At 38.2% G+C, this 25,434-nt stretch overlaps 1 protein-coding gene across 3 annotated transcripts in view; it reads left to right on the forward strand.

Annotated features, from left to right (window-relative positions):
• LOC140322815 (venom factor-like) overlaps positions 1 to 25,434 on the forward strand; it is a 107,434-nt gene that overhangs the window by 64,248 nt on the left and 17,752 nt on the right. For 2 of the 3 annotated variants that reach the window (XM_072399427.1, XM_072399429.1), the window contains 21 exons: positions 948 to 1,027; positions 1,153 to 1,240; positions 2,844 to 2,946; positions 5,031 to 5,151; positions 5,938 to 6,053; positions 7,408 to 7,554; positions 9,033 to 9,245; positions 10,215 to 10,406; positions 10,752 to 10,901; positions 12,047 to 12,176; positions 13,169 to 13,234; positions 13,775 to 13,972; positions 14,687 to 14,798; positions 16,230 to 16,318; positions 17,693 to 17,832; positions 19,124 to 19,336; positions 20,674 to 20,740; positions 22,025 to 22,111; positions 22,601 to 22,804; positions 24,219 to 24,300; positions 24,547 to 24,706. In XM_072399427.1, coding sequence (XP_072255528.1) covers positions 948 to 1,027; positions 1,153 to 1,240; positions 2,844 to 2,946; positions 5,031 to 5,151; positions 5,938 to 6,053; positions 7,408 to 7,554; positions 9,033 to 9,245; positions 10,215 to 10,406; positions 10,752 to 10,901; positions 12,047 to 12,176; positions 13,169 to 13,234; positions 13,775 to 13,972; positions 14,687 to 14,798; positions 16,230 to 16,318; positions 17,693 to 17,832; positions 19,124 to 19,336; positions 20,674 to 20,740; positions 22,025 to 22,111; positions 22,601 to 22,804; positions 24,219 to 24,300; positions 24,547 to 24,706 — 2,758 coding nt within the window. The remainder of the gene's footprint in view (positions 1 to 947; positions 1,028 to 1,152; positions 1,241 to 2,843; positions 2,947 to 5,030; positions 5,152 to 5,937; positions 6,054 to 7,407; positions 7,555 to 9,032; positions 9,246 to 10,214; positions 10,407 to 10,751; positions 10,902 to 12,046; positions 12,177 to 13,168; positions 13,235 to 13,774; positions 13,973 to 14,686; positions 14,799 to 16,229; positions 16,319 to 17,692; positions 17,833 to 19,123; positions 19,337 to 20,673; positions 20,741 to 22,024; positions 22,112 to 22,600; positions 22,805 to 24,218; positions 24,301 to 24,546; positions 24,707 to 25,434) is intronic. The other variant, XM_072399426.1, reaches the window with a different exon arrangement.

A 25,434-nucleotide genomic window follows, 5' to 3' on the forward strand; every position in this document is an offset into this window, starting at 1 on the left:
GGGGGGTTACCCCCGCTATGAAAGGAGCAGGCAAAAGTTTGGTTGTGCGGGAACACACATGCATATTGCCCCAATTGCCCCAATTTCATTTCTAGAAGGTCCCTGGATGGAGCCGGGGGAAAATGCTTTCCAATATTGAACCAAACAACTAGTGTTATCTTGGTACCTGGTCACAGTGGTGATGCAAGAGCAACTCCTGGGAGTCCAGTAAGGGGTGCTGGTGGCAGGAAGTGGACCTTTTATGTAAAAAGATCTACTTCACTATGATTGTTCTCATGGGAAATATGTTCTTTTCTTTGTTCTTCTTTTCTTTTCTGGGGGCAAATAGGTGGCACCCAAGAAGTGCAAACCTTTGACAATTTTAGGTCATCAAGAAAGGTTTGTTGCCATATACTACTACTCATATTACGAATATGATACACTTCATCAAAAGTGCTTGTTGATTTATTTTTGTGTTTGTGAGGTTGGACAACCACTGCTTTTCCCCTCTGCATTGTTTTCTGGACATTTCCAAACCCAAGTACCCAGTTCTGAATGGTGGAACCACCGTCACATAAACAATACATTCTTCTAAATATCTTTGACTATATTGTCCTCCTTCAACAGGAACCATGTGGTGCTCATCAGTCTTAGATAATTGCCTGTGTTTGATATTACTCTGGTAGGAACCTAGATAGTGCTATAGTTAGCCTAATGCTTGCAATTTTGGCCCTGCTACATGGATAAAAAACCTACAATATCCATTCTTTATTAAGGCCAACTTTCATTCTGCTGCTGTGTAGAGGGTACCAAGCTACTTCTAAATCCATTCTGTCAAACCCTTGTATGTACAAAACCACCATTTATTCCCAATAAAAACAAATTGTTTATTTGTTTTCATTTTTCAGACATTGAGTTTCATCAGACCTTGATGGGTCACTTCTAACAAAAATTTGCTTTCATTTTAGTATTGGCACATGGACCATCTCTACAAAGTTTGAGGGCACGCTTCAAGAATTCACCACCAACTTTGAAGTGAAAGAATACGGTAAGAATATCAGTCTCGAAACGGACTTGTGTGGCAAAATGTTTGGCGGTATAGGAAGACTCCCACAAATACTCTTTCACATTTGAAATATTCATTTTAACTTGTTTAATTTTTCTGATTTCCAGTGTTGCCAATTTTTGAAGTCAAGATAAAACCAGATCGTAATTTCATGTATTTTGATGATGAAACGTTCTTTGTGACAATTAAAGCTGAGTGAGTACCTTCCTACCATTGTTGGTGATATCTGTATATTAGGTTTGGGTATTTTGGTAGACATGGACACCATTTTAAATTAAATTCTTTTTTATTTTTTTTTAATATTATATTGTTGTTTAAGTAGACACAGTAGATGCAAAAGCAGGTTTTGCTTCAAATCTCACCCCATGGTGTTGTCCCTTAAAGATCTACTTATTTACAATCCAGCCCAGGCCCAGTGTTATTCAATACCACAGACTATGGAGTTCTGTTAAGCAGGACACATAACCAACAAATGCCATATGGTGCCAATACCTGAATGCCAAACTAGGCAAAGAAAGAGAAAAAGTTTAGGCCCCTCCCAAAAAGGATTTAAAAAAAATACCATATCAACAAAATCAACAGAAAGTTGTTTAAAAGTCCAGAAAAATGCACAGAGAACATCAACTTTTTGTGGGCCAGAACAAAATTTTCAAGAAACATGTATTTCAAGCATTACCCATTATTTTTAAGGGTCCTTTTTACAATAAATACTAAACAAGATTTACACTCTAATGGGCCAAACAGTGGAATAGTGTTTTAGTTCCTCAGTGAAGCTGGTGCTTCTTCAGGTGGAGTTGAGATAAATGTTCAGGTTGATATATGTTAATAAATGCAGATATTGTTCAAAAAAGATGAATGCAATGTGAACCAATGCTATCTCTGCTTGAGTACCAAAAAAAGTTCCTATAGTTATTTGTCCTGGTATAGTTCCTATAGTTATTTGTCCTGGTATAAAGTCCTAATAACTCCTCTGCCACATCTCAATTGTTTCAACTTTTGAAAAAAAAAAAAAAAACTTGAAGTAAGCTGTAGGGACTTTGTATACTTAAAACAAACAAACTTCATTTATCAGTATTGTTCCACCAATACATAATAAATAATAAAACAGATATAGATGTAGTTCTTTAAATAGAGCTTTGAGTCAGATGTGTATCACTGTTAAAACTTTTTGAGGTATTAGCACAATCAGATTGAATTACTTTGTTATTCAATTCTTCACTTGATTATATTATCTACACGTTTCGTAGTTATGACCGCTTCATCAAGAAAAAAAACATTCTACATAAAACTCTGAAAGAATCCTGTATTATTGTTGTCAATCATCTGTTGCAACAGAATCATATTAGAAGTATCAAGAGGAGCTTATAAATATGTTTTTGAACTGATAGTCATATCCAAGTGGCAGTTGTATGCAGGTAGTGGTTGACCATAAATTTCTTTAGAACCCTGAAAAATCAGGCTGAACCATAATCATTTTTATACATAATCTGCTGTAAGTCTTCCTTCTCTTTGATAAGAGAAATATAAGTATTATTCAAACCATGTCATATGAGCACTGGCTGTCATGGATTTATGGGGTTGAGATTGATGTCCAGAGTTGGAAAAGCAAGTGCGTAGCTAGAAGTGACTTGTCAAACCACAATCTACTGCAGCCATATGCAAATAATATTTGCCCACTCAGTTCCCATTCTCTTGAGTGGAAGCCGTAGGGAGCGAGGTTAGGCCTGCAGCAGAACACTGAGCTCAACCATAAGTCTAAACCCTGCAAACTGTAACACCAATCTTCTTTTATATTCAGTTATACATACGGGAAAAAAGTTTCTGGCAATGCCTTTGTCTTATTTTCCCTGAAAAAAGACAATGAAAGGAAAACTCTGACCGAATCCCTGAGGAGAATTGAGGTAATTGAATTAAATCAATCCATATACCTTGCACATCTTTATCTTTTGTATGTCCTATCACTATGTACCTTTATCATTATGTTATTCCAGGATTCTTAGAGATTTATGATAGTTTCATGTCAATTTTATTTTCATTTTTGCATGAAGAGGAACCATGTAACTACTTTAAACACAAAAGAACAAAAGTTCAAGTGTTTTAAATGTTTGCTTGCAGTGTTTTCCTCTCCATAAATGTTTTTGCATTCAATGCAATGTAATATGCAATGTGCCTTTGAACTTTGACCATTTTAGGAGGGTCAGTTTAAAATCCCTGCCTCCTTCTTCCTTTCTTTTGGAAATGTCCAACTACTACTACACATACTGAGCCAGCCCTCCCACCCCTCTGTTGACAACTTAAGGTGTTCCCTGTTTATCATGTTCACAATTCAATGTAAAGGTTTACAAGCAGCAGACATCAAGGGTGGGTGTCATGGACAAAACTGGCTCTCGGGTAGTTGCTTATCTTGCCCAAATCTTTGAGAATGGTGGTTGTCAAAGATAAAACCAAGTAATAGGAACCCTGTGAGCAGGCAGTACTTCCTCTACCAGCCTATAGCCAATGCAAGATGATATTTTAATTAGTGGACACTGCAACATTATCTGAAGCCATGGTAAACCCTCCCTGGCTTAGTTTGCCCTTCACTAATCCTTGCTTGCAAGTTATGATCTCACCTAAAATGTCATCCAAATCTGTGTTGTTTAAATATGCATTTTGTTTTAGACTTTTGTGTATTCATGCTTTGGTATAAGTTTTTAACTCGCTACTAGAGATGAGCGAATAGAAGCTGACAAAGTGGAATTTGATCCGAATTTCAGGAAAAATTCAATTCGCTCAGAATCCGAATTTTTGCTTGCGATTCGTGGTAACGTAATTTTTCCTGAAATGGCGGCTGCACGTGTGAGGACTTTAGAGATTCCACTACGATCTTTGGGCACTACAGGGGATGAATAGGGACTTGTCCCCATTCATCACCTGTATTGCCCTGTATTCCTAGATAGTGAAACTCTATCTAAGAATACATAGAACAGTGTTGCAACAGCAATCGCTGTTGCCGTAGTGTGCTTTTACTATGTATTCTTAGATAGAGTTTCTCTATTTAAGAATACAGGGCACTACAGGTGATGAGTGGGGACAAGTCCCCATTCATCACCTGTAATTCCTGGACATTGTAGTGGAACTGCAATGGACTGCATTTCAGTTTCCCACGTTGCGTCACAGTGGCAAAACTGAACTGCAGATGACCTCTGCAGTTCCACTACAATGTCCAGGCACTACAGATGATAAATGAGGAATTGTCCCCACTCATCGCCTGTAGTGCCCTGTTTTCTTTGATAGAGAAACTCTATCTAAGAATACATAGTAGAAGTACCGCACGGCAACCGCAAAATTGCCGAAATATCCGCAAATAGCCGTTTTTAATGCGATTTGACGCAAATAAATTCGGATCTTTTCGGAAAATTTAGCGAACTGGCTGAATCCAATTTTTGAGAAATTCGCTCATCTCAACTCGCTACCAGTACATGCTCCTTAACTGCAGAACACACAATTCAGGTTTGTTACCCGACTAGACAGGGCTGTACTTTGTAAATATCTTGACCTGGTAGTCAGAAATGCAAACAGAAAGGTAAATCACTCCCATATCTTTGACATCTTCTTGCCTAGGGTTAAGTTTCAATAATTTTGCATTGGTTATTGCTTTTTTCATATTGCACTTTGTTTTATTGGATGAGCTTCTAAAATTTAGTTGAATGGGTGATGAGGGGGAACAACATTTCATAGGAAAGCAGAAATCAATGTATTATTTGAGAGCAAATATTCAAATCAATCCCCTGTCCCATCTGCCTTTTCCAAAATGTTGTGTCTGGCCATTGAACTCTCCCAAAAGTGAGTCCAGTGTTGATTCCCAGGAAAGGCTAAAGTCCAATACAATGTTTGATTCGTGACTTGAAACACCATTTATTTTTGACAATTTGCACAACAGAAACTCCTCAAATGTTATTGTTGCCTATGCTGTTAACATGGATTGTCTCTAACTTTCACCTAGATAGATGATGGAACGGGAAGAGCTGCCTTGCTGAAAGCAGACGTTCTGAAAGCTGTCAATAAACCTGAGGATCTTTTAGATTGCAGACTGCATGTGTCAACCACCGTCATCACAGATACAGGTTAGACAAATTAGTTTACAAAAGTCAGCTTAGAAGGGAGATATAAATTTTTATAGATATCAGTTTTGAGCACAAGTTACAAAGGCTACTTTCAGACTACTGGTTTTGCAAGCGGTTTTCAGTAGTTTACCATTCCAAACACTTGCAAAAAATAGTTAACCATAGACCAAGTGAGCATGTGTTAAGCCGATCCAGCTGGGTGGAGCTCCTGTCATTGTAGAGCCGACGATGGGTGAATTTTTCTGAGATCCCTTATTTGGACATCTCATTACCGATGGATCCTGCAAAGGAAAATATTAGGTAAAGAAGAATAATAAGGAAACTTTCTCTAATGTGCATTGTCAATATTTCTAAGACGGATTTAAACCCAAATACCACTGTACTCATTACCAGGTTAAGGGACAGATATCTGGGAGCCTTCCTATTAAAGGGGACTTCCAGATTCCTGTACGCTGCCTACCCATAAACTTCAAAACACTAGGGTCAAGTTGTGGGGATGAGGCTCTTTCCTCCAGTGATGGCCCTTGAAACTACTGGAGGCAGACAATGGTTTAGTTTTGCTAAAGGGAAGGAGGCTACATGCTTTAAACCTCCTTCATTCTTTTGGAAGGCCTGATGTTAACCGTCTTCTGTATGTTTTAATTTTACTATTTTATCTGCTGAGTTATGTAAGAAATCAGGGCCCTAAAATATCACTTTGAGTTGGCAGGCCTTAACAAAAAAAATAGTTGATGGCATTTTTGGCAACAGACTGGCGTGCTACTTATCTAAATATGTATATTGCAGGAAGTGACTGGGTGGATGCTGAACTGGACAACGTTTATATTGTTAAGTCTGCATATAAAATCCTTTTAACCAGGACATCTAAATACTTCAAACCCGGAATGCCCTTCAATCTCATGGTAATGTTTTCAATACCTTATATGAATTTATCAAATATTTGTATATGTTTTCTTCATTTGCCTACTTAGAAATGTAACAGTTGGTCAAGGGCAGAGGAAGACTTTGTTGACTGGTTACTTGGTCGGTTGGTTTGTTGGTTTCAGGCTACGAACAAAGAATAAACCCTAAATAACATACATTCATTTCTGTTTTATTATCAGTTTTTTAAACATAAATATGGTCCCTCTCTTAAGGCGAACCTGTTCTTTGCCAATTCAGGGCATCCCAGAAGAACATACATTCCTTTACAGAAAAAAATGGTTGGGCCAGAAAAGCTTGATAGGCATTTCTTTTTCTTGCCTGATTTGCTTTATTATCTGAAATAGAAGCTTATGGAATATCATTTGTGGGATTTTTATGTTCAATTCATGCGCACTACAATTTGTTCATTACTACTTACTTACAGGTACGTGTTGGGTATCCTATGGGACAAGATACTTAGGTGTACCTGAGGGTATTTGAGGTTGACCTAGTTTTACTGAATTGGGGTTTTAGGCTCAACATGGCAACTTGTATGCTCACATAAGAAATAGAAGCCATAGCTTCAAGAAAGAAGGGCTAATGTCACGGTCCCTTCCGTGACTGAAGTTTGAGGATCTGTCAGACAAGCTGCATGTGAGGTTATCTGACAGTCTTTTTGTTTTCACTTGTTTTTGTGTTGTTGTTTGTAATGACCACTCCCCTGGTATCAGCTGCAGCTGGTGGTCATTACTGCTCCTCCATTTAGTCTGGCCTCACACTTCATGCTATGCGGTTGATATTCACTGCTGGGATGTGAAGAGCTGGAGTTTTGTGCCATCCTGAGTTCCTGTTTATATCTGCTATTAAGATACGTTGCTTTAGTTTTTGGTGTATTGGTGTCTTGTGGTTATTTTGTTGTTTACTAGGCCTCAGGGAGACACTGGGTCTTTCATAAGGGAAAGGACTAGTAGTCTCAAGCCAGACACTACTGCTAGGGCTATACAGGGCTAGTAGGGCCTAGGTTCCTGTGTATGAGTATTCCCACCATCAGGGGATACTCATACTGTTAGGAGTTAGGGTTAGGTTAGGGTGTCTGCAAGGGGTGACCATTCCCTTTTCCCTAGTAATTGGAGGCCCAGTACTGAGTATAACCTTTCTGTTTCCCTCCCCTCCCTGTTATCTGTGAAAGCTAATGAATAAGCAATAAAAGACAAACAAGATTATGACAGGGTTGCCAATTTGTTAACATGAAGTTGATCTAACACTCTCCATCCTCTTGTTCTTTCTTTACCTCCTTACATTTCCACTTAGGGTAAATGAACCAATAATACATTTTTCTCCTTTTACTCTTAGGTGTTGGTTAAAAACCCAGATGGCTCACCAGCCAATGGCATTCCAGTAGTGGTCATCCCTGGAGAGAGCAAAGGTATTACTCAAGAAGATGGAACAGCTATATTGGTAGTAAACACTGCTTCTGATAGGAAACCTTTGCAAATAAAGGTAAGTCCTGAAGAAAACCTCCTCTCCATAGTAGAGTAAAGCTCGTGAAGGTATATGGTATTGCTATTGGATATTAATACGCACACCGGTATGCATTAATAATTTGTTTATACTGTCCTTTTGTGTAGCAAATACAACAATTATTACATACAATGTACACTAAAAGGTTGTTCTGTGTATAAAAGCCGTACAGGCTGTACAAATTACTTGAAATTATGGAATAAGCAATATAGATAGCAGGATATATTTTCAGAAGGAAAAAGCATATTAGCTTTTATGAAGTACAACATGCAATAGGATAGTATATACATGCTGGCAGAAAGATCGAGTTTCCAAAACTCAACTTTGGAGTCCAATGGCCTCCAAATAACTAGGTTGCCGGGCGATTTATAAGGTTTTGAATTTGATCCTTATTCTCATTCTTGGACAGTGACTGATAAAGTAATAGTGATAACCAAAAATTTTCATACCTTAACCTACCAATAAAATCTAACATCTCTTCTAAATAAGCTGAAGGGATTGGCCCCAGTAAGATTTATGCAATTGAAAACATGAGCTGCTAACAGTGAAAGCACTCATTGTCACCCAACGTATGTAGTCCTTGGGGGCTGGACCTTAATTTGAATGTTGCAATGAGTTGTGAAATCACCCTGTAATGCACCTGGGAACACCCACCTAACCTCACCCAACTCCAAGAATCCTTTGTCAAGCTTTATTGGTAGTCATAAAACAAAACAGGGTTAATCACAGGTGATTAGTCCAATAAGCGTGGCACAGAGGGGTAAAGCAGAGACAGGTTAAGAACAATCCGAGGTGAGGGCAGGCAGCAGGCAAGAGTGGTCATAAACAATCCAAGGTCAGGGCAGGTGGAGTTCAAGCAGAATCAGGTATCAGACCAGGTCGCTATTGGTGATGACAAAACAGGTTAATATATACCCACAGAGAGAGCGCACCCAAGCACACTGTACTCACAGAGGCTTATAGTGGGGAATGGTGTTCAGGACAGGTTCTCCTTAAATGGCCAGAGTGCCCAATGACCTTGCGCCACATGGCACCATTTGATTGGAGGGTAACTAAATCCTCTGCGGCTGATTGGCTGCAGGGAATTCAAACTAACAATGTCCCGCCCCGCGGCAAGGCAGCCGAGTGTCACACCCCCAGGGGGGGCACAAGAGGCACATCAAAACAAGTGCTGAGAACAGGACTTTCTGTAATCATGTCCATGGAGATGCTCGGGATGCTGCCTGGCCGAACAGTAGATTGGCTAGAACAGATCCCTCCGCCTGCAGGGAGAGACTCGATGGGAGCAGGGCAGCAGCCTCAGCTATGCTGCCTGCAACAGCGGCGTCTCCCTCTGTGGCTGTGATCCCCAGGGACGCCACAGGCTCGCTGGACAGGTGAGTTCCTTACACACCCATATCCCATTATTTTACCCATAATATCACTTCTCTCAACCAATAAACTTGCTTTTTAAACAGGTAAGGACAGCCATTGAGGGACTACAAGACACACGTCAAGCTAACGGGGAAACCACCATAACTGCCTACCAACCACACAACGGACAGGGGAACTATCTGCATATCACTGTTGGATCCAATGTGGCACAGCCCGGAAAACAGATTGTCATAAACTTTATTATACTGACTGGCAATGCTACAGACCAAAACCAAATTAAGCAATTTACATTTCTGGTAAGCTTCAAAACATGATAAAAAAAAATTCTTGTACTGCATTCTGGCATCTGTGGAATGAGATTAGCGGTAGTTGTCATATATTTCGAAAGACTGGATGGGAATGGACCTGTGTTATATGCATATGTATGGTTTTGCTTGAGGTTGGAAACTTTGCATAGATTTGTTTCCAAAGGACAGTAAAGGGTACTGTGACATATACCTATATCAAATATTTTTAAGGCCCACCCAAGAGCAGTCTTAGACATTTTTCTGTGGGTCTTAGGGGGTGGTTGTTTTCTTGCTCAGGAAGTTGAGCCTTGGAGAGCTTAAAAGGAAGCAATTAAAGAAGCAGACTACCCCATAGACTGCTGAATAAACCATTTCAAAAAATGAACCACAACCTCCTCGCAAATGCCTGTAAAAGAAGGGATTACATTGCTTCCTTTTGTTTCAATACCAGGGTTTTGGGGAGGAGGAGGTGGAGGACTGGTTAAAAGAGCAAGACTGGAAAAACAATGTGTAAATGAGAGGAGAATGAAGAATTGCTTCTTTCCTTCAGCGAACTGATGGCTTCATCTCAGTCTAGACAAAGTTACTGGGTTGTAAAGCACAGCTTTCCTAACAAATTATAATGACAATGAAACAAATGATGCAGTTTAGTACAGATCTTCTTTTTGCTGTAAGTCTTTGAGTGTGTATTAATCAAATGTAGCTTGTTTTTGGATGCATTCAGTTCGGGAAATTTCTAAGATCCTTTGTAGTCCACTGGCAGCTGTCTCTGTCCTGCATTTGACCTCCTTCTAAGCTGCATCAACCTACTTTAATGTTTTTGATGGTTTCTTTTCTTTTGAATTTCCCATTAACACAAAATCTATACTGTGATCTGTCAGGATTTATTCTTACAGATGATCCATCATAAATTGTAACAAATATGTATATATATATTATATATTATTATTTATTATTATTTTTTTTTTCTTTTTACAGATCCTCAGCAAAGGCAGGATAATAAATGTGGACAGACAAAAGCGGGAACAGGGACAATCCCTTGTCACTAAGACCCTGATTATCACACCAGACTTAATCCCTTCCTTCCGAATCGTAGCCTACTATATCATTGGAAAAGAGATTGTGTCAGATTCCCTCTGGGTGGATGTGGTTGATGAATGCATGGGAACGGTAAGGTGGACTTTTTGAATAGAAAGTGACATTTTTGTAGAAAAGCAGACAAATATATAATAATTGTATAAAAATTGACTATGTCAGGGAACCTGGGTAATTCAAAATTTAAGAACAATCTTTAAATGTGATTTTGGGTAAGAGTAATACTTACAATAGGGCCACCTGTTCTAGTGACAGAAAAAGGCTATTTTTATAGTTTTATACTTTTGAGTTGGTAATAATGGGTCACTATTTGATGCTTTGGACCTAGTCTTAAATTAGGTCTCAAGTGATGTGAATATACTAATAAAAAAGAAAATGGTTACATAATTTCTTCTTTTCCTTTTTGAAACCCAAATCCAGCTAGTTGTGGACAGCGATAAGAAGGTTACAGAACCAACAAAGCCGATAACACTAACACTGAAAGCAGATCCCGGTTCTCACGTCGGATTGGTGGCTGTAGATAAAGGCGTCTTTGTATTAAACAGCAAAAATAGGATAACACAGAGTAAGGTAAGGACAGTAAAATGCACCCTTTCCTAATAATCAAGTAGTTTTTAATTTTTTTTTCCTCTTTTTTGTTATTAAATAGAATGTGTAGTGGTTTTGTTGATTTCGTTCTTTATTTCCTATTTTTTACTTTTAGCTTTGAATAGCTAATGGCTTCCATTGACTTGAATGAGGATGCGTTTCAACCACTGTTAAGCACAGCTGTATTGTGGCTGTTGTTGGGGAACTAGATATATCCCATAATCCCTTGTGGTGCAGTACATCACATCTCAACTTTATGATTTGTCAAACGCTACAGTTACACATTTAAGAACACCTAGGAAGTTTGTGCATAGAAAGGACCAAAAATGGCTTTGGAGAGCTCAACAAAAGCCATGAAGTTTACCAATTTGTGGAGAGTGTAACCCAATGTTTCTCGAGCTTATTAACATGGAGAAACCCTTCAGATCTTTAGGGAACCCCTACTATAATCACTATATCTACAACTCACATTATATGAATGTGGTGGTCATTAGGAAGAATTCCTTTTGCATTGCTGGTCAGTGAGAAGAATGTAATCCTTACAGATGGCCAAAAACATAATCATTAAAACATAGTCATTAAAACTGACCTGAGAGTTACAAACTGACCATTGCTCAAGGAACCTCTAACAACCTCTGGAGGAACCCTGGTTGAGCGACACTGGTGTAACTTGTGAAATAGTTAGAGTTTCGGTCAGGTTGTTGTTGTAGCCCATATCAATTTTGAGAAGGTTTCCCATCACTTTCTACATGAACAAAATTTGGTGAGAAATCTTTTAAATATAGACACTGGGAGAAACAAAAACACATTTTTAAGTAGAATGTTAGAACTGAAAGAGCTCCTATGGTGCCCTAGCTTCTCTATTCCAACACCCTTCCCAATACTTTTACAGGTGACACAAAAACAGGGGTTAAGAGAAAATCTCCCTAAAAGGACAGCAAAAAGAGGCCAACAGAGGATTTGAATTTTTACCTGCTAAACTTTTAAAAAAATTGGTTGGTGTTTGGGTTTAAAGTGACTTTTATTAGTTAAATTATACAAACCTTTGGCCATTTGCCTTTTAATAGATTTAGAATTCCACCCAAGCTATAAAGAAATGAGTTTATCTATGTGTTTCCATCACTCAGGTATGGGACGTTGTGGAGAAATCTGATATCGGTTGCACACCAGGAAGTGGTGCTAATAACATGGATGTGTTCTTTGATGCTGGACTTGCTGTACAAACAAATTTTGGGATGGACACAAGACAAAGATCAGGTATGTCCAATATATTGCTTTAAACCATAACCTTAACTTACCTGACCCCCAATATCAATACAGGTATTGATCTCTTTAATACTTTAGCCTATTCTGATTACTGGTTTCCTGATAGTCTAATCAACATAATCCCAAAACCTCATTCTTGGTTCTCCTAAAAAACATTTTTAGGTAGCTTTTGCATTCTTTTCAAAGTAAATTCTGGCACATCTGAAATATTGAGTACAGGCACAACCCATGAACAATGATAAACCAGACCTTTTGAGGAATCTATCCAAAGGAAAATATGCCTTGCCCTTCTTTCTCCTTTTCTTTCCGATAAAAAGCACAGTATTACTTGCCACCATCATACCTATATGAGCTTTTTGGACATTCTATTTTAAAATGATGGGGTTTATTATGGAGTTGTTCCATTTTGGCAACTCTTACAGTCTTCCCCCTTTTGGGAAGGATTTCCTTCAGATTTTGAAGTATTTTTGTGAATATTTGTTCTCAAGTGGGAGCTAGACTTAGTTTTCAGTCAACATTCCAGTTGACCTCAAATGTGTTCCTCCACAACAAACTTATCCAGCCATGTCTAAATCTATTAAAAGGCAAAAGGACAAACGTTTGTATAGGTTACCTAATTTACATATATTTGGTACCATTTAGAGGTCATGTCTCCTAATCTTTTAAGCTATGGATGCTGGGCACTACTGGGTTACCTCACTTCAACAATCGTGTCTACATACAAGTAGTGAAGCTGTATACAGCTCATTAGTTGCATAGATGGTATTCTTCCAACACAAACAGAGGAACTTCACTCATGCTCCCCTCTGATATGTTTCACTAACTACTGGAGCATAGTCATGGACCATGGTGGAGTTTTCCTTTGTTTGCTTTGTGCACAGGTAATTCAGACCCCAAACCTTGTGATAGACTGGTTAGATAATTTGTGAAAAAGTTCTTCTATTAACTTTAGTGAAGTTGATGTAATATCTTCATTTACACAGAGTCATCATGTGGAGAGAGCAAAAGCAGGTCATCAGCAACGCTGATTGAAATGAAAACCAAAAAAGGTAAGTTTATAAGTGGCACATTGAACTTCACGCATACAACTATTTCCATGTTCTGTTTACATTACCTTACATATTTACTGTAATTTTTGCTTAAATATTTTTCATTTTGAACAACCATTCTTGTAATACATTTCCAGAAGTTAGTAAAAGTACCCGCTGTTGGTGCCAACTTATTACATTCAGGGCCAGACCTTGTTCATTGGAAATATATGATAATGCTGACTCCCTGTGAGCCAAAATCATATGACTTAGATAGTTATATTATACTGTATGTTCCTCAGCCAGTGTTGCACAATTAATAGTAGATGTTATGGTATTGTTGTCCCTGAGGAAGGAGATGCTAAATCCAGAAACGTGTTACCTAATTGTTAGATCATTATTCCCAAGACAGGAGGCCAGTCATGTGCATTATGCCCATATAAATCTACAGACTTCTATTCATGTCTCCATAGCTTAAGTAAAGTGTCTGGTGGAGTAAGTCAGCTCATCTCCAAAGTTGCCTAGAGTAAGACTTTACATTTATTTCCTCCCTTTTTTCAGCATTGAAATTCAATGAGAAGCTGGAAAGGCAGTGTTGCCATGATGGTATGGGCAGCAATCCTATGGGTCACAGTTGTGAGCGTCGTGCCAAGCATATCCAACTGGGAGAAAAATGTATGGAAGTATTCCTGGACTGCTGCAAATTCATTGAGCTAAAAAACAAGATCGAGAAGGAATTAGAAGATGGCTTGGAGAGGAGTAAGTAAACAGTAGATAAGTGTTTCATGACCCTTTTACCATAGGAACTCTTTGAAATAACTTTCATGGGTTTAGGTAACCTCACCTATATTTACCATAACCACAGCTCACATTATATTAATGTATTGATCAGTGGGAAAATGCCTTCTACTTTGCTGGCCAGGGGGAAGAACATCACCCCTACAGATAGCCAAAAACATAATTGCTGTCACCTAAACTGACCTGGGACCCACAAATTGCTCATTGCTCTGCAACAACCCTTTGCAACCCCTGGAAGAACCCTGGTTAGGAAACACAGCAGTAGTTGATTAAACAGCTGACTATGTTATTTAGTTATAGAAGGACTGATAGCTATACCAATGCAATAACAAAAGAATTAGGTATATTTTAAATTATTATAGGAATTTGCTTGTTGTGCCAAGGAGCAAATACAAAACAAATTCTAGTGGAGAATGCAGATTAGGTGTGGATTTTAGTTTTAAATTCTAAAAGAATTGATACAGTGGTCAGTGCTTGACAAGTATTTATCTTTACCTGTATCTTACCTTATTGGGATGCCAGCTAAAGGATGAGTTGTATTCCTTTATTATGCATGGGACCTAAACCGTTCTATACTCTATATACATCTAAAAAACACATTTTTGACTAAAGAAACAGTCCAGGCCATGGATAAACTGGTATTTGTGAGACTTAATTCTGCTTCTTCCTTGTAAGGTGATCATGAAGCTTTATACATGAATGAAGGAGACATTGAGGTCCGAAGTGAGTTTCCAGAGAGCTGGTTGTGGAACGTTATCAAAATTACACAGGCACCCGATGCTAATGGGTGAGTACTTAACTCTTCAGGTGCAGTGGAGTATTACCTGAAAATTGAAAAGATGTAGTCTAAGAACAGACACCACAAGATGTCATCTTTATGAGCCAAATAATGTTTTAGCTACCAGGGCCTGACTTTTCATGATTTTATTTTGAAGACTTGTCAACTAATATTTCATAGTCCATGAGTCCCCTCGGTGACCAGAAAGGACACTTTCATTGTACAGGTAGGAGGTAGTTGTTGGAATTGGAATAAATAAGTCATGAAATGTCAGACATCTGTAATAAAGTCAATGGGCTCTATTTACATATCAGGGAATATGACATTCCCTCAAGCATACCTCGTGGAATGCTGACGGATTCCCACCAGGGAATGTTTGATGGAATGTTCAACTCCCTATTTTATAAATAGAGCTCAACGTAAACAGCAGAAAAAGTTTTCTAGATATAGAGAACAACAGAGAAGTACCTTGTGGGGTTTCATCTCAGAACATTTAATATTTGATATTTCACACCCTAATGTATATTATTTTATTGTATCTTAGCCATTTGAAATGGGCTGGAAATATTCTTTAAAAAAGAAGACATCTTCTTCCAACAAACCTGGAGTCACTCCAGTCCTGCAGAGCTTTAACAAACTAGGCCCTATGGGTAGGTGCACAATGAGTGGGAAGAAGTTAAATATAAACATGTATCTTAGCACCTTCTAAACCAACAAAATCTATGAAAAGCAAACTCAGATGGCTACATTAATGGAAACATGGTACATTAATGGAAATTGATGAAATTCTAATTCAAATGGTTTGGCCAATTCTTGTTGTCCAAGCCTGGTGGGATGAACGAGTTTAAAAAGCCCACCTGGCAGCAGAGCCATTGACAATTATGTATGTCTGTGCATATATGTGTACAGATATGCCATTCGCAGGGATACGTGCACATACCTGAGCCTACATGATTCTCAATTACAGAACCTCTAATGATATTCCAATATGTGAGAACACCAACACTGTAGCAAGTAGAGTGATCTACCAGCTGAGAGCAGATTTAAGATTATTTTACATATAAGAAACTGCACTGCAAAAGATTTAACATCCATTAGTCCTGACAGCCAACAAAATAGCCCATTAAACTTGTTTTTTATCCTTATTTATAAGGTTTCTCTTTCACCCATGTAATAAATTAGCTTGATTTAATAAAGCTCTCCAAGGCTGGTCTGGACGGGAAGACTATCAGAGGGGGAACCTGGCTAATAATTTTATTCTTTGGTAAATGTTTTCAAACTGCACCAGATCCATTCCAGGTTTGATGGATCACCAGGTCCTCCTACAATAGTCTTTCTTTTCTAAACTTTTCAGTCTTGGAGAGCTTTGATAAATTAGGCCCAATGTCACAATAAGTCAGAATGAATACTTTTCCTTTTAACTTATTCATCTTTCATCAGCGTTTCTACGCAGACTCTAACTAATAAACTCCTAAAAGATTCAATCACCACATGGGAAGTGCTGGCTGTGAGCTTATCACAAAATAAAGGTAATAGACACTATCAAATTTGACAATTTTGCTGGATTCTATTTCTAATAATTATTTTGTATATAAAGATGTGTGTATTCTCCCTTTCACCTTCCTGAATAGGTAGAACACCAGTAACAATTCTTTCACAGAAAAATCTGATATGTGTAACAGGTTCTGAAACAGTTCTTCTCAACATTTTTGGGATCCCCCAGTTGACCCCCAATTCTTTTATTTAAAAGGATTTCTTTAAAAACCTAGAATAAATTTTAGGGCTCAGGGAACTCCCGCTAAAATCTATCCATGAAGGTTTGTTGTTAAATGATTTAATAAATAATAATACTAATTATACTGATGGCCAGTTTGAAGAATGGCCTATAAGGTGGTGGCCAGAATGCTATCCTTTTTGACAGCTCTGCCAAAAGTTCTACAGACTATGCAGATACTGCATCAGAAAGGACAGCCATCCATTAGGGGCCACTGACAAGGTGCTTTGGTGTAAGGGTCTACTAAGGCAGGTAGAATGTGGTCACTCAAGGGATGAAGTCTGGGTGACACCTGGTCTTGAGTCTCTGTCTCCCCTAAAAAAGCCTACTTACGAAACACATTGGTTGTGAGGCCATTTGTTATACCTGGTCTTCACTAGTACACCCAAAAGGGGGCTCTTACTTGAACAAAAGTATGCATATACTCAGTATTCAATAATTCATTCTAATTTCAACAACATAATTGAATACTGAGTGTATACCTACCTTTACGAGTCATATATATATATGTATTTATGCTCATTTGCTCATACCCTTGTTACCTTTACCCTTGTAGGCCTCACTTCACCAGGGCCTTTAGCCTTAGAGACCACCGGGCTCTTTTCTGCTAGGTATCACCTGGTCGCAGCCCTCAGGGTTACCCTCCTTAAGGAGGACAGATAAAGAGGATTTGGTGTGTTTAGGATTGATTCCACGTTCACCCAGGTTTACTGATGGAAAAGTACCTTCTCCAACCTTGGAGAGCTTTAAAAAGTGTCTGGAGGCTGATTACAGTAGATTACAGTAACATTTTCCAATTTTAATCCATTTAAGTCACTTAGTATGACCCACATGTTGCAGCAAGGCACAGAATCCCATATATCATCTTACGGGTATTGGAAAAAATAGATTTGCTGGATCACCCAGGTTTTTTTATGATAGTCTATCTTCTTCAGTCCTGGGGAGCGTTAACAAATCATGCTTGCATTATTCTTTTCTCCTTACATAGAAGTTCCTGACATAATTGTTTGCTATTCTCCAAGTTCTAGTTGATACTCTTTCAGATGGCTACAGTTGACAACAGAAGTGTAAATTCCATGAGAGATTTGTCCTAGACACCTAACTATTCTTATCCTCTATCAATGATCAGGTATCTGTGTAGCCAAGCCATTGGAGATTCAAGCCTTTAAGAGTTTCTTTATTGACCTGCGGTTACCCTATTCAGTGGTAAGGAATGAACAGGTTGGAATTCGGGCCGTGATCTACAACAATGAAAATGTACCACTCAAGGTAAATGATCAATTACTGAAATATTGATTAGGAAAAAAACTACATTTAAAAATTTCAGGGATATGTTCAAAAACACCTTACCACAGTATTAACCAACAATACCAATTTATGTGACCCAACATTTTGTTGTAATCTTGTTCATTAATATGTACAGAACGGCCTTCAATTGGGCTAAATGTCTAAACTTTCTAAAAGGCTATTGATAATATTTGTTCTTTGTTTCCATTTAAATATACATCATTTTTTGGATAGATGGGGAAGAATTAAAGCCAGTGATAGGTTATTTCTTCTATCTGGAGATTTGTTAGAGAGGTTTCTAAGTTAAATTTGTATGTAAGTCGGAACAGGTACATTATTTTATTAAATGCGATTAGGTCATTTTATTTGGATTTTTATTTTATTTTTCAAATTTTAATGATGTATATTTACATATTAGATCAATACATAATTACAAACAATCAAATGTGAAACTTGTGAGTTAATCACAAACAAGGAAAAAACTTTATGAAGCCTAGACATTAACTTCTGGAGCAAGCAGTGCTTTAATATGCAAAAGGAGACAACTGCAGAGTTAGTCTTGGCCATTAAAGAGTTACAAGAGCTTGCAGAACAGCAAAAGATTTCTTCTGCAAGTCATGCGAACTGTCCCCCCCCCCCCTTACGAAGCATCTGTCTTGCACACGAACAAGTAGGAAAGTGCAGGGAAGCCCGTTCGTATGTAGGAGTCGTCCATATGTCTGATGTCCTTAACTCGGGGACTTCCTGTACAAATGGTCTCCTCAGGGGAGACGGAGACTCAAGAAGGCTAAAGGTAACAAGGGTGTCTTAGGTACTAGCTAGAATATATATATGGTTTTGCGTGAGAAAGGAAATGTGTATAGTATTTAATTAATAATGCTAATTTGTAACTTGAATACTAAGTATACATATACCTTTACTCAAGTCCTGTATTTATCTTTGCATATACCCCAGACATCCTTGTTACCTTTGGCCTTTATCCATCTTTAGTCTCCTTTCCTCTAAGGAAGCCTATAGGTGTGGGACCTTGTTTGGACATTTTGTCTCATCATCTAGATAGGATTTGACTTAAAGTCCTTCTTTCTCAATACTTACCTTGGTTTAGGTCTCTCATTTTCATGTGCACTCTTTAAATATTCCTGACATGGAAGTTAAGCACTACTGATTGTACCAGGTGTGTAGCTGCATCGTTAGCAACTGTGCTGAATATTGTCCATCAGATAGACATAAGGCAAGCAGCAACACCTCACACATGTATATATTTATTTTCCAGGTGCGAGTGACTCTAACATATAACCCACAATTCTGCAGCCTTTCCACACCTTCAAGAAAGTATTCTCAAGAAATCACAGTTAAAAAACTTTCATCTCACTCCGTCCCATTTGTCATTGTTCCTCTTACTGTTGGTATGCATGATGTGGAGGTGATGGCCTCAGTCTTCGGAAGATTGATGTCCGATGGAGTCAGGAAAAAGTTGAAAGTTGTGGTAAGTGAAAGTGGTTGCTTTCTATGCATTTAATGCAAAATGATGAAATCACAAATGTTTTTATGAATCCAAAAATTTTGTGAATAAGAGGAATAGATGAAAAATGTTATCAATAGAATGTTGTAAATAGAACTGTACCAACTGAATGGAAAGAAGCCTGTTGTAGTTTGTAAACCAATGAGCTAAAATCTGATGACACTTAACATTTGCTGCCTTTCTCACTTTTTGTGTTTCATGCCTTAATTTCCAAAAACATGCCCTTTTCAATTTTTTATCATGGAACGTGTTATCATTGATCCTGCCAACACTCTCTCCACAACAAATATGGATGGTTGCAGGTGCTTTGGAATACAGAGGAGCGAGCAAGTTTTTAAAACTCGATCTCGCAGCGAATTTGGGCATCCTAGCTTACCGAGATTGTAAGCGAGAATGGGCGGGGTAAATTCACCAAAGAAAATCAAATTTGAAAAAATAAAAAAAAGAATGCGGGCTGTACTGATCAATGAATGCAGCCCAGTGACCATGGGAACTTTGCGGTCACAGCTGATTGGAGGAGGTAAGTGAGTGCCTCCAATCAGCTATGACTGCAGGCGAACTCTCAATAGAGAAACTCCAAACTTGAAAGTTCATCTGCAGTTCCACTGCGATCCCTGGCACTAGAGGTTAATTAACCTCTAGTGCCAGGGATCGCATACAGGAAGATTCCTAGTGCTGCAAGAATGATTGCAGCCCTGGGAATCCACTGCTATCCTGGGGCTCTAGACGTTAATTAACCTCTAGTGCCAGGGATCGTAATGATTTCAGTGAACTTTCGATGGTTTCGCGAAATCGGTTCACCGAAATTTCAGGGACCCATCGGAAGTTTTCACTAAATACAACCATTACTGTCGCCATTTAAAACAGTAACCAATGGAAAAGCCAGTGATCAGTAATCAATAGAAAATTACACACAAAGTCACATGGACTCTGTATATACTGTATTTTTTACTTTAAAGTCGTTATGATGGAACATTTTCTCTTAAATAATTATTCGTGTTTTATTGTTCGCCACCAGTAGATGTTTAAATGGGGAACAAGCACTTTAATATTAAATTCCATAACAAGAGTTTGTTACACACATAACATAAGGACCCACCACAATTTAGTGGTGTGACTCAAGTGTAAACCAGGTTGCTTTTTTACTATCAATTTCAGTAAAATCTCTGTTTAAACTTCCATATATACAATAATTAGGATCGGCCAGCAAAAAATGTAAGGTCATCAATCCCACAAACATGTTTTTGAATTTTCCAATTTTTTTTTCAGTTGTCCAATTTTTACATTCCTTTTTTTTCCAGCCTGAAGGAGTTCGTAAAGTGGTTACTTTACTGTCTGAAGTGCTGGAGCCAGAACGCAGAGGCAGAAGTAAGTGCTCAAAAAGTAATCTACCACTTTCTACATGATAGTGAAATTTACTAATTAAGGATGTCCACTTATAGCAACTTAATCTGTGGCTTAGTGAATACTCCTACTGAGATGCTTAACAAGCCTAGTTTTTGCCTTAAACTCATTTCTATACAAGATTGTAAGAGCATCTGAACAATTTACCATGTAGGTTGTATTGCACATTAACAGCTTGTGCATGTGATTTGAAAGTTCCCCATAGACAACAGTTTTCATTCTTTTAAACCAGTTTCTAGGAGGTGAGCATTCTCTAGGTGAATTGTGGAGTACCTTCTTCATGAAGACTGCATATAGGCATTTGGGCTTTACCCCAAGGATCCCAAACTTCACTCTGTGGAAACCTTTTTTTCTGCCATGGGGATCATTTCTGCAGATCAGGATCTTACTTTATTATATCTTATTGAAGAGTTTTCCTGTATTACTGGTGAAACACCTTGTCTCCAAGTAGTGAATTCAGGATGACCTTCATTGATCTTATCAAAGATGCTTTATTTCTTGTTTCCAATTTACCTACAGGGAAGATTTGCCTCCTTTTTTTCTTTGCTCTCTTGGTTGGCTTGGCTCTGTTCCTGAACTTACTCTTTGATTTGCTCTTGTGATCTGGTGATGGACCTCCTGTTTATTAATGTTCAACCCATTTGACCTCACTCTCGCTTTCTCTTTGACAGTGTTTCTAGACATGGAGGAACCCTTTAAATAATTTTGAGGTCTTCAGGGAAATGCTATAAATAGTACATCAACAGTTTTTTTTAGTGTGGTGGTCATTGAGAAGAATGCCTCTTCTATAGCTGGCCAGTGGGAAGAATGTCACAAATACAGATAGCCAAAAGGTTAAGCCGCAACACTTAATGATCACTAATTTTAGAGTCACCAACTACTCATTCCTCATAGAACATCTGGAGGAACCCTATGGCTCAATGGCTGAGAAACAGTGCTCTATTAAGTCTTCTGTGCAGTTCAATGCGTTCCTGGCCAGTAGTTGGTCTTTGCAGCTTAAAAATGCTGTCCTCTGTTCATTTTTACCAACCTTGTATTAGTAATTTATTTGGGTGAGGAAAAGACCACCAAGGCAAGGAGGGAGTGTAAATCTTCCAAAGACAAAAAAAAAACCTACACAAGATTTAGCTTTCATCTTTCTCTGGAGTTGGGCTCCAATTGTTAAGCAGTAGCCCATACCATGAACTGCCTCTAATATGGTTAATGTAAGGTCTGTTATACAATCTCATTTCATCTTTGTTCTTGTAGGTGGAGAGCAGTTAGTGAATGTCCCATCACTCAGGAACAAGAGGATTACTCCAAATTCAGAGGTTTCGCTTCTCATTAACTTACAAGGTTAGATGTCTAACAAGAACAACTTTAACTTGTTTATTTATTCAATAGGAAACTTTTTTGCTTGGTTCACTATTACACCATGGTATATTTTGCTGTGATCTACCTCTAAGTACATAACCTTCATTTTTAAGTTCAGCTAGTGTTTGTGTATTAACTTCTATGAAGGACTTTTTGTAGAAGTACTCTGGTCATTGACATTTAACCCCTTTTACTTCTGTACAGTACCCAAGGGGGGAAACATCTGGTTGGTCACACTTTTATTAAAAAGGGTTTCCAGATTCCACAGTGAATCCCTTCAACAATTCCCCACATTCTTTTGTTTGGGTAAGAGGCCCTGTTCTTTACCAATCGATCCCCACACCCTATGTTGAGAAGGAATGTAACTTGGTATGGTATAGGGCCCTATGAATAAGGATATGGTTCACATTTTGGAGGAACTCTATAATTTAGGAAATTGTTTATATATTGTGTTTTGTTCTCCTATTTTAGGATCTCCAATTGCTGATTTTGTGGAGAAATCAATTGATGGCTCCAATCTAAATTATATGATCATTGTACCAACTGGTTGTGCCGAGCAAAATATGTTGAAATTGGCACCCCTTGTCATCGCCACCCATTTTCTGGACAAAACTAACCAGTGGGACAGAGTTGGACTTCACCGTAGAGCAGAAGCCATAAGTAACATGGAGAGCGGTAAACCAAATTAGATTTTCATTATTATATTAGTGAGCTTCATCATAAAATAATTTTCCATTTATTTAATATAATTATTTTAAGTCTATGAAATACTGAAAAAAGTTTACAAAGGGGAATTGATGTGTTGTCAGCCAATCAATGGGAATGAAGATAGAATCTCTGCCTCCTACGTCCATTGTGGAACATAATTAAAAGAAACGCAAATTCCCATTTTGTATATTTTATGTTCATGGTTTGGTGGCAGGACTGGTTAAGTCTTACTTTTACTATATAGTTATTCACGAATTGATTATAAATTTCGGAATTATAGTTATTTATAGAGATTTGATGAAAGACTGTGGCCAGCATATCTGTGAACCTGTGCTTTGTATATGCTGGTAAGGCAAAAGGTTTACTTGATGCTAAACTAAAACCAAAATTGTACACATGAATGCAAAAAATGAATGGAACCAAAGACCAAATTAGTCTGAACACTGTACTACATTAACTCTGAATTAGTCCAGTGGAAGAATCAATCAGATGTGCTTATGTGACACCTAAAGTAGGAAGAATATTAGATTCCAGACTACTTTTTCAAGAATCCATATATTACAGTGAAAAGTCTACATGAGAAAGTGGGACTTGTACTCAGGTGGTGGTGAACAAGTGTTCACTCTTTCATTGTCGAATGTAGAATATGTTGTATTGCATCTAAGGCACCCAAAGGTTTCTGGTTTTATAAAATCACAAATTTTATATTTTGCTGATTATTAATTTTTTTGTAGGATCACTTATCTTTTTTATGTATAATTTATTAGAAAATGTTACCTGCTAACAGATGTGGCAGCATCATTTCCTGTTAAAGAGACCAGTCACCCAAACCAACTGGGTGTGCATTTAATGACTGGTCTCCTCACCATCTGTTAGCTTGACATGGGTACAGTATAGGAAGCCTTCGCTGCTTAACCAATCAACCCACCAACGTACTTACCACAAATAACACATACACTATCTTCGTTGGAAAAAATTGGCCATAGCAGCCCCTTTATTAACACAAGTATATTTAAAATTTTCTTTTGAACTTTTCACCCCAGCCCTCAGTCTTCTTCCACTCCCCCTGTCATGCGGCCTATTGCCTATATTTTTGCTTTAGGCCTGCTTTTCAGGGAGCAATTATGTCATGTCAGTGGTGCCCTGTAGATTCCTCTTCTCTATGTTGCCACAAAACAAAGATTAAAGCACTGGGAGATGTTGTCATTTGACTTCCATAGAAGGATTTTTGCAGTTGGAGGTCAGCAGAATGGTGAGGAAGCTTCAGACCTCGTCTGAAGATGGGCCACATGCCCAGATACTCTATATATAGCTATAATTCCTTTATGCTTTATCATTTATTATTTTTTTTTCTAAGTCTGTCTTTTCTATTTTATTTCAGGTTATGCCACTCAGCTAACCCACCGCGCAAAAGATGGATCTGGATCATACACCGCTTTGCCGGGATCAACCCGTGGAACCTGGTAAATGCAGGCTCATTTACTAAGTTAGAAAGGCAGCAGCAGGACAGCTTTTTCGTTAATTATGTATTTATGGGCTGCCATTAGTAGTTTGGTGGCCGGCAAGAAAAGTATTCTGTGACTAGTCTATAAAATGTGTAATGCCTCCAAATTCCAACTAAAAAAATACTTTTTTACTACAATAGAGTATTTAATATTTGTCCATTATTGTATACAAAATTGGCATCTTTATTCATTTTTGCATCGCAGGCTTACGGCATACATTGTCAAAATCTTTGCAATGGCTAAAGAAATGATCCACATTGAAGATAGTGTTCTATGTAGCTCTGTCAAATGGTTGGTAAAATCCATGCAAAAACCAGATGGGATGTTCCAAGAACATTTCTCCATTGGTGCACAGTACTCAAGGGTAAGGTCATTGGACAATACCAGGTACAGCTTACAATTTTAGAAGTATGGATAAGAAAACCCTTTGCCAGTTGTTTTTACATTGTCTGAATACCCAATAAGGCAAACTTTAGAATGAGATACCACTGCCAAGGTAAAAAGTAGGGAGTATCCCAATGGGTCAAAACCATCTCTAATAACCCCATTCACAAAAAAGTTTAGCAAGATTACTAATCAGCTGGGAGCTGGTTTTTACAATGGGAGCCTTTTTTTGCATTCACTATTGTGAGCTTTTACGAGGGAGGACCCAAAAGAAACAGGACTGTCCTCCGTGTGGCTGGGCCGTAAGTGGAGGGGGTTTGACTAAGGTCAGTGCTTGTTCCCTTATCCCTCGCCAGTCAGAACCCAGGTGGACAAAAATAAAATTTAATTTGCTCCCTGAAATTTGAAATCACAATTTTTGTGTTTTCGTAATTGTTTAAAAACTATCACTGCCTGGGGAGGCATCCACCTGAGTACTGACTGACGAGGGATGAGGGAACAAGCACTGACCTTAATCAAACACCCTCCACTCGCAGTCCAACCACACGAATGGCAGTCCTGTTTTTTTTTTGGGTCCCCCCTCATATATTAGATTGTGACCCTGGTGATTGTCAAACACCTAAATTTTGTTGCAAACCCAAGTTTTAACGAACTGAACTATTTCCTCCGAACTACTACTTCCCCCTTATTACTGAAACACATCCTTCT

This window comes from Pyxicephalus adspersus, chromosome 2, assembly GCF_032062135.1.
Source record: "Pyxicephalus adspersus chromosome 2, UCB_Pads_2.0, whole genome shotgun sequence".
Classification (NCBI taxonomy): domain Eukaryota; kingdom Metazoa; phylum Chordata; class Amphibia; order Anura; family Pyxicephalidae; genus Pyxicephalus; species Pyxicephalus adspersus.